Source organism: Glandiceps talaboti, chromosome 5 (assembly GCF_964340395.1).
Source record: "Glandiceps talaboti chromosome 5, keGlaTala1.1, whole genome shotgun sequence".
NCBI classification, from domain to species: domain Eukaryota; kingdom Metazoa; phylum Hemichordata; class Enteropneusta; family Spengelidae; genus Glandiceps; species Glandiceps talaboti.
The window spans coordinates 21608318-21618255 of NC_135553.1; the positions used below are offsets into that span (position 1 = coordinate 21608318).

The window sequence follows — 9938 nt, forward strand, 5'->3', positions numbered from 1 at the left end:
TACTGATGATAAAATCTACCATACTCTCAGCTGAAGAAACTGACCCTTACATGTTACATCAGTGAGCACCGAATACTGGGCTGAAGCTGATGGTTGGGGGGGGGGGGGGGGGGTGAGATATGCGTAATAGTAGTGTTAGTACACTGATTTGAAGCAATAGTACACAAATCTTCCATTCAAGCATGGAATTATACTGGGTTATACTTCCATGATTAAAGTAAGATTATGGTTGTTATTGGTACTTTTCAAATCACTGAAAAATGATTGTGATTGGTAAATTGAAAGGATGATCATGCAAATTAAATGCACCAATAGTAGGCCGTGCATTATTAGTTCAGAGACTAGGCAACATAATGTATAGACAGTGTTCTGGCAATCATTTACAGGCCAGCTGAGATAGTGTAATAGTTTGGTACCCCCCCCCCCCCCCATCCACCAGTTTTTAGTGTCCACCATTGTTTACAAGTTCTATTCTCTTCAGATCTGGAGATAGAACAAAGGCAGTATACATTTATAACTCTACTCTAGTTATTGTTTACGGGGTAGGACCAACTCGGCCCATTGCCAACTCGTCCCATCGCCAACTCGGCCCACGTGATTGCCAACTCGGCCCATTCACATGCCAACTCGGCCCATTTACATGCCAACTCGGCCCACGCACGTCATGACGAAAATGTTTGTGTCATTTAAAGCCAAGGTCTTGAGTCGATGACGTGATAATATCAAATACTAGTAATATTCATATAATCAGAGAAAAAATCCTTTGTTCCAAGCACCGACATCGGTATACTACTACTACTTGTAAAGACACTATGGATTGACATACTAGTACATATACAATGTAGATCGCATGAATTTACTGAAGGACTAAATATCTATAGTCAAGTTGGCAGAGAGTGGGCCGAGTTGGTCGGCCGAGTTGACAGAGAGTGGGCCGAGTTGGACGTGCACCATTGTTTACAACATAGACAAGGAGTCGAAGGACCGTCCTTTATAACATGCGTTAAAATCCTTGTACAATAGTTAGTGCCACAGGTACTCGAATCAATCTGCATGATTTAAAAAAAATCATATGTATGATAAATAAGAATTATTTACCATACATATTTTTTTTAATTATACAGATTGATCACAGGCATTTGTTTCCCGAGATATGTATCAAAATATGAAAGGGGTAACATTACACTTGTTTCTGTAGTGTTATCGCGCAGGTCCACTCACCGCGAAAGAAAACACTTCGCGGTGAGTGGACCTGCGCGATCACAGAAACAAGTGTAATTTTACCCCTTTCATATATAGGCTAAATACGTCAATATTAACGATATTATCGACATTTTATTGTATTCTGATAGAAATATGTTGATGCATATCTCGGGAAGCAAACGCCTGTGAGCTTGATTCGAGTACGTACCTGTGATTCGAAGAAACTGTTTACAGATTACACACTAGTACTACACTAATGATTTAAACAGTAAGATCAAGAAACAATAAATATGTTTCAAAAAGGTATCTATACGTACAGTCTGAAAGACTTTCGCAAGATACTAACTGCATATTAATCTATCATAGTAGAAAGATCGTAACATTTTACCTGTCAAACTTTGCACAATTTGAAACGGGCGCCGCCATTTTTAAGGCATTCAAAATTACGCCCTCAACATTCTGTAAAAGTAACCATATACTTTTTTTTTCATTTTGTAATAACATCTTTGAATAAATTACCGCAACGTCCATGAAGTATTGTAAAAAATATCTCTGGTAGTAAAAATTGACTGTTAGACCCTTTTTTATAGCATGTATATTTTAACCCGATGACCTATTTCATTGATTCCAAATGGGGAAACCCGTTGTAAGGTCAGAGGTCGTTCTTTTCGTCCTGATCTCTATTTGGCGTCAGCGCACAAGTAGGTCCCACCAAATAATAGTCATAAAATACTACTATTTGGAAATTTCAGTAGTTTTCGGTGTCGAAATTTAGATTAATACAGTACAAATTATCATTGGATATCGTGAAAGCTAGAAAAACAACCCCGTTCTTACGAAAATATGTGCATGAAATTGACTTAACATATCTGTCACACGTGGAATGCCGCAATAATATGTTTCTGCGACACACGTGTCTAGACGGTAGAAGTATGTGCGTTCCCTGTGTGACAGTCGTAATGTCCCTGAAAGATTTGTAATTCATTGCTAAGTTGGCAGGTCAATATGTAAATATCAGTAGAGATTCTGTGTTTTATTTTGATGGTGATCGTGTGAGTGAGACAGTCCGAGTGAGGTGTTGAGACTTTGAGTTACGTTTCTTTTTTCGGTAGAGCGCCCTCACGAGGCCGAACCAATTAATCCAGGAGAAAAAAAACTTGACTGCGTGACTGTCCAAATGCCTCTCCCTCCCCAAGCCATCAGCAGTATGTGTAGACGCCCCCCCCCCCCTGTTACTTTTTTTTGAGTGAAAATTTGAAGATGAAGGATACATAGGATGCAATACTGCACACTTGTATTTCAATGGTACCGTGATCCCCAAGAAAAAACTGATAACCCCAATTTGCCATTGTATTATACTGCCATAATATGATTATATTTATATAAACATTGAAGTAATCATAAGATATTTGTCCTGGGGCCTTAGATTTTTGTTTCTGCTTACAAATAAACATGTAAGCATTCACATGGAAATTGAGACAACTCAAATAGTTAATTTTTATCTGTCATATGTGCAATACTTATGATAGTGAGTAATCTCTCTACTCATAATTTTGAAAGAGTGCAAGTGATTAATGAACATGTTGTTGTTCTTCTTAGGTTGGTCACCGTTACTTAAAAGATCAACACAAGCACAATGTCCGGAGGTCTAGATGCCCTAGCCTTGAAGGAGGAAGATGTGACAAAGCTATTGGCAGCCGGCACTCATCTAGGGTCTACCAATGTAGACTTTCAAATGTTACAATATGCATACAAACGCAAGAATGATGGTAGGTTTACCTGTAGATGCTACAAAATCATGATGTCAGTTTACTTTCATGAACTGAAGGTGGTCTGTTTATGAACTATCATATCCCTAGATCATAGCGTAGACACTTTACATAATGTTGATACTTATTAATAGTGCAGAATTGTTCATGTTTTATTAATGAGAAACTCCTTTACTACCTCTTACTGTCGCCATAGTACCATGCATTTGTATGTATATATGCTATAATGTGCAGTATTGCACCAGAGAGAGAGAGAGAGAGAGCATGCGTGCGCTGGTGATCATATTGCTTATTCACTAACACAGATTATTATTACACTATATTTTTCAGGTATATTCATTATTAACTTGCGTAAAACATGGGAGAAGCTTCTGCTAGCTGCACGTGTCATTGTCTCAATTGAGAACCCATCAGATGTGTGTGTCATCTCAGCACGTCCCTATGGCCAGGTGAGAAAACCAAGATATGCTCTATAGTTCCACTCTGATTTGTGTTGTAGAGTTTGATGGAAATTTAATTTCATCTTGAGCAATGAAAAATTATGCAGTGTTCAATTTGTAATAATTGAATGGAGAAGTTTTAATGGTTTACTGTATTACATTATAATAATGATGCACAAGTTTGCAGTCACTTCTGCTCAAGTTTGTAGATAGTTTTCTTGGTCTCATTAAACAGTTGCCATGTTTACTTTTGTGTTTTCACAAGAGTAGTTGTACTCAGAGACCAAGAAGGGACAATTCAGGATTTCCTGGCAGAAAATGAAGTGGTTTGGAGTGTGATTTTACTCTCTTACGGCAAGAGGTCACTCAGAATTATGCCAGGGATTTGCTCCCTTGTTGCAGTGTTCAGGGGAACACCAAGTTTTACTCATTACCATCTTTAGAATCTTGCTCACAGTGTCTGCGGGTAGTAGAGAATAGTAAAACTAACCCTATTGTATTTCTCCATTTGACATCACTCCACAGCGTGCCATTTTGAAGTTTGCCAGCCATACTGGAGCTAATGCAGTTGCAGGCCGATTCACTCCAGGAACATTCACCAATCAGATCCAGAGAGCTTATCGTGAGCCTCGTCTATTGGTGGTGACTGATCCCCGCACTGATCATCAGCCTATCACTGAGGCGTCTTATGTTAATATTCCTGTCATTGCATTCTGTAATACAGACTCTCCACTACATTATGTGGATATTGCCATCCCTTGCAATAACAAGGTAAGTTGTGTTTGTGTGTTTAGGACACATCTTCTTTGCAAGAAATGTAGACATATGCTTTAGTTTGCATCCCCTGGAAATGTTAGCTTTATGTAAGAGTAAATAAACTTGTAAATAATTCATTTTATTCAAAAAAAGCAGAAAGGTCTTTTCTGAAATCTGACACATTGCTGAATGACTGCCACACTGATAGTTGATAAATACTGTCTAAAAAGAGAAGTCGCCATTCAGGTACATCTATGCTTCTTCACTGTGTCTGCATAGTGGTGAACAAATTGTAGATACAACATTACAGTGCACATGACCCTCATCCTATTTCAAAGAATCCCTGTCGTGTTAGCATAGTAACAGGTTCACACACTTTTCTACTACAGGGTGCCCTCTCAATTGGTTTGATGTGGTGGTTCCTGGCCCGTGAAGTTCTACGTATTCGTGGTACCATCAGTAGAGAAGTACCGTGGGAAGTCATGCCTGATCTGTATTTCTATAGAGACCCAGAAGAGGTAAGAGCTGCTATTTAGAATTGTAAAGCTAGTGGAACTTTGGCAATCACCATTATAGCGTGAAAACCACAAATTTGAGCTTGCTGCATGTATTTCATAAAACATGGGAATGACTCTTTTGTACTCTGTTGCTAATGATTTATCAATAATATCATATATATATACACAATATTTTAAGTAGCACAAATTTATAAAAAATTAAAGACAATTTTTTTCTTACAAAACCACAAGTCTATATGTGGGGTGTGTTAGATTTTGAATTGACAGCACTTGAGAGTCTGTGAAAGGTAGCAAAATCAACTAGACCTCTCATGCCAACTAATCATAGGTACACATACTGTCCAATACACAAATGTATAATGGCTAGATTTCTGTGTTGCCAGAGAAAGTGAAAAGATAGCTTCAGAAGTTGGCTGAAGCACGACTGACCATGGAAAAGAAGATTCGGTAAAGTTGTTATGTGCATATAATGCTCCTGCTGTGCAACTAGATATCCTGGCACTGGCTGACAGTGTTTGTTAGCTTTTGTACTCTGCGGATGTAATATGAAAATAGACAGGCTGCATTCTGTCAATTTCCTTCAAATACACCCTAACTCGGCGTATTTATGTGTTATTTGTGTAGGTTGAGAAGGAAGAACAAGCAGCTCTTGCTGAGAAGGCCACCAAAGAGGAAGCAGTTGCTGCTGTTCCCTATGCTGATCAATGGGGAGGACAACCAGCCGTTGAACCTGCTGCTGCTGCTCCTGCTGCACCAGCTCCAGCAACAGCTACTACTGATGTCACTGACGTAAGTAATGACTACAGATACATTTTCCTTGGCTCCAATATATAACTAGCAGAGTAAACAGTAGTTGCACTAACTTGTACTCTCAAATGAGACTACACCAAATGAATGAAAAATGTTGTGGTACTTGAATGTCTTCTCCCAACACTGCTCCTCTTCTCACTGGATCTTGCTAAAAACAGCTGACTTCAATAACCGAACCTTGAAGATTTGACATTTTAACACTTTTTATACAAAATGAACATTCCCATTTAACTAAAACAAATTTTAGATACACTGGGCCAACACCAATCATTTCCTCCAATTGTTGGGATTGATGTATGAATGATAGACAATTCTCATTTCATACATGAAAGTAATGCTAGTAGTTTTGTACAGTATAACTCTTGCATACTATTTTATCTCTCGTAGTGGGCTGCTGCCAGTGAAGTGACTGTACCAAGTGTACCCATTCAGCCAGCATTTGCTGCAACCACTGAGGAATGGGGAGCCCAGGAACCAGCTAACGATTGGTCTGCCTCTCCAGCACCAGCACCAACTACCGGTGATTGGGGTGGTGGTTCTGATGCCCAGAATTGGTCATAGACAGTAGAATGACAAGCTACGGGAAAAGTGAAAACCTACACATGCAAAGTGACTCTCCATATGAACTCTGAAAAACTGTATTTGTCAACTAGATAATGTCACATCGTCCTCTTTTCCCATGAGAAACAAACTAAATGTCAAGATGTAAAGTCTTATGAAACAATGAAAATAAAATCCTGAAAAGGTTGATGTTGTTGGCCTGTAAATGCTGTTGTTTTAGCATGACTGAGTGAGTCGCATGTGTGCTTCATGTCAAAAACTGCCTGACCATTTGCCACATTCTGTTGGGTTGAAATGTTTTTCAGTGTTTAGGTAGTAAGTTCAAAGTGATCACATGATAACTGTGATGTGGGTCAAAATTGTGAGTTTTGGTGAAGCACTTTAAAATGTACTACTGGATGAATGTCTGATCAGAGAGGATGCTTCTAAGAAAGTATAGATGACCACATTTTGATATGCAAAAAATGAAATTATTGGTAAAGAATCTGGACACACCTACCTACATCTTTGTCTGAAACTATGAGGAGATATCCCTGTGGTGTGTCATGAATGATGACCCAATTGTTGATGTGAGAATTGATCTGAAAATGTGCAAACGGGATAGAGAAGAAACTATTTTTCTTACATATCTAGATAAGCTAGACAGATATGAGAACTCACTGTCTGAGGAGCACCTCCTCTGTGCTAGAATCTTTTGCTTGGGACCAAAAGACACTAACAAATCTATGGAAAAAATTTGTTATTAAAGTTCAACAGAAGTGAACTATTATTTCAGCAATCTATAGGTACCCCTAGGCAGGGTAAGTGTGTGTGTGTGTGTGTGTGTGTAATGGTGAAAACAGCTTGATCAAGCAATCTACCGGTATAGGCACCCCTAGGCAGGGTAAGTGTGTGTGTGTGTAATGGTCAAAAACAGCTTGGTCAAGCAATAATAATAATGATGATAAAGCGAATTTATAATGCATCTGTCCTCCGAAGAGCTCTAGGTGCAGACACAGAACTATAAACCAAATTTAAACTGAATGCCTTTGGTACGGGTAGTCTTGCAATTTCGTGATTTATGCAAGAAATTTAGCTCTACATCTGTGATTTTTTTCAAGTCCCAGTGAAAGTTAGTTGTCAAAATCGTTCAAATGCCAGGAAAGCTTGTTATCCTCGACTGCACTCGACTTTCGTGATCCCCTACATACCTGGGATATGTACACCTAAACCGTTTCCACGGCAAATAATAAACGAAATTGAAACCCGCATAACAAGTTTACATACTTTATGGTACGCATCGTAACAGTCGAACAACTTTAATACAGTGAAGTGTTATGGTATTATTGCCCTACTTCGTCCCTGGTAAAGTGTATACATTCTTGTTTCGATCAATTTTAACAGACACACCATCTGCTCCAAATCGTATACATGTGTGACAGGTGTGAAGTGAGCAGACAATCGTGACTATATTTTTGCAATAAAGCTTGCAGACGATGTGTATTTTTAGTGCTCACCTCCTTGCTTTGATGTAATAATCTTCAGATTGAACAAAAATATCAATACAAACACTTGAAACCCCTGAAAACAGAGTCTTTCTCAGTGTAGAACAACAGCGTGTATCCATTCTGTAGCTTCCTGGTTTACCTTACATCAACGTTGGTGGTGCACTTTTGAAATGAAGCATGTGTGCGATCAGACGATCGATCGATTAATTATGCAAATTTCTCATTGATATTCATGATTTTTACCAAAACCTAATCAGTTCTTGCCATTACTCAACGGAACATTTGTGCCAAATTTCGTTTGAATTGAGCCAGCCGTTTTGGAGAAAACGATGACACTGACAGACACACACACATGCACACAGACACTTTCACCCACTAATACATCTCTTGCTTACAGAAGCAACAACGAGAGGATACAGAAAAACAATTGAAAACATAGGAAGGATGCAGATTGAAGTGTGCAAGCGAGTGAGATTTAAGACTGAAATAGGTGAGTTTAAGGGCACAGCGGAAGGAGGACTTAGCGTGAGTGTGTCAAGACTGTGGGAAAGACTTCCAAACTGAAGGATCAGTGTAGGCAAAGGAACGCTCCCCGAGATTCTTAGTGAAAAATGGTTTCTTTAGGATGCGGGAGTCGGAAGAAGATCTGAGAACTGGAAACTGATGGTCATTTACCGCCCTCCAGCTACTCAAAAGAAATCACTATTTTCTATTATCAACTCACTACTCCACCGGAAAACAGATGTACCACTACCTACACATAACTCAGCTCAGGAACTTGCAGAACGATTGTCGAATTTCTTTGCGGAGAAGATACAGAAGATACGAATTGACCTTCAAAGAACTCGGCCAACAACTATTACACATAAAGTACATCGAAACTTTGAAAATAACCTAACACATTTTTGTCCAGCTACTGTCGATGAAATCAGGAAGATAATAGCCCAATCACCAAATAAATTCTGCATCCTTGACCCGATTCCAACCCTACCACTGAAGAAATGTCTAGATACCATATCTCCAGCAATAACCAACATAGTGAATCTTTCGCTGTCTACAGGCACCTTCCCAGATAAGTTTAAAACAGCCATCATCTCTCCCCTGCCAAAGAAACCCAATTTAGACCAGGACATCCTCAAGAACTTCAGACTAGTGTCAAATTTACCCTTTATCTCAAAGGTCGTCGAAAAAGTTGTTGCGAAAACACTTTTGAATCATGTGCATTCTAACAATCTTGGCCGAACCGATGCAGTCCGCCTACAAGAAAGCACACAGTATAGAGACCGCACTTATACGAGTTCAGAATGACATACTTATGGCTTTAGATCGACATCAAATGGTTATGCTTGTACTCCTAGATCTTTCTGCGGCATTCGATACGATAGACCATAATGTACCCCTCTCTCGCCTGTCCGATTCAATGGGTATAAATGGTACAGCATTATCCTGGTTTAAATCATATCTCACAAACAGACAGCAAACAGTCCACATAAATGGGTCACCAATGGTGAATAAGATTTTCGTAGAGCAATGCCTTCAATTCAGAGTGACACCTTTTACTTCAGGTAAGCACTTTGGGTTTGGGCAGTGGAGAAACATCAGACACTTATGGTGCAAGTCTGGAATATTTTTTGCACAAGTGCTAGAAAAGTTTGGAGAAAGCTTAGCCCAGGCTGGAACTTTGCAGTGAAATGAAGGAATTGCTTGAGATCACAAAATTCCTGAACATTAACATAGCACCGTTTTAAAAGAGGCCATCCTTTGCTGGTGTTCATTGGTTGTACACTATACGAAAAGTCATATTTGACAATGTTGTTCCACCTGGGGTAAAGCTTGAGCAGAGGATGTGTAAATGTGGTGAGCATGATACGAAGTTCCACCTTTGACTTAATTTACTCATGGTAACCTCTCCCCTGAGGACTGTAGACAGTCGACGTCAAAAGTGGTACTGCGTCTTGTACTGCTCCTGGACAGAGATAGTGGTTAGGTGGGTCACAGGTAGGTAAAGGCCTAGGTTGGGGCCGGGGAAGGTGAGTAAATTAGACTTTTTGTGTTGTGGTAATAACCTCATTCCTATTCTCTTCTTTCCAAGTTGCCTTTTCCATTTCACTATCTTTGTCTTTTCTTCCTTCTACTCTATTTATTTGCTGTATCAATGATTCTGGCAAATTTATTCTTCATCTGAAGATGGATCTGGAAACATTGGCACAATCATGCATCTCCTTCTGAAAGCAAAAATAATGTGAAAAAATTTGCATTAAAAAATATAAACATTATATGAATTAAAACGATAGTAAAACATGAAAATGCCAACAAATCCTCCCAAAAAATAATCTGAAAAAGTTCTAAATCATAGATGTTCAAATAATGCAAAAGGAGCAGTTAATAGTATGA

At 39.0% G+C, this 9938-nt stretch overlaps 1 protein-coding gene across 1 annotated transcript; it reads left to right on the plus strand.

The window, feature by feature from the left end:
• Positions 1-1866: 1866 nt before the first annotated feature.
• On the plus strand, positions 1867-6263 carry LOC144435797 (small ribosomal subunit protein uS2-like). Its single transcript, XM_078124420.1, has 7 exons — positions 1867-1904; positions 2803-2972; positions 3303-3421; positions 3938-4183; positions 4558-4686; positions 5311-5475; positions 5884-6263. The coding sequence occupies exons 2-7, from the start codon at positions 2840-2842 to the stop codon at positions 6055-6057; spliced, it is 966 nt and encodes a 321-aa protein (XP_077980546.1). The 5' UTR covers positions 1867-1904; positions 2803-2839; the 3' UTR covers positions 6058-6263.
• The last annotated feature ends 3675 nt before the right edge of the window (positions 6264-9938 follow it).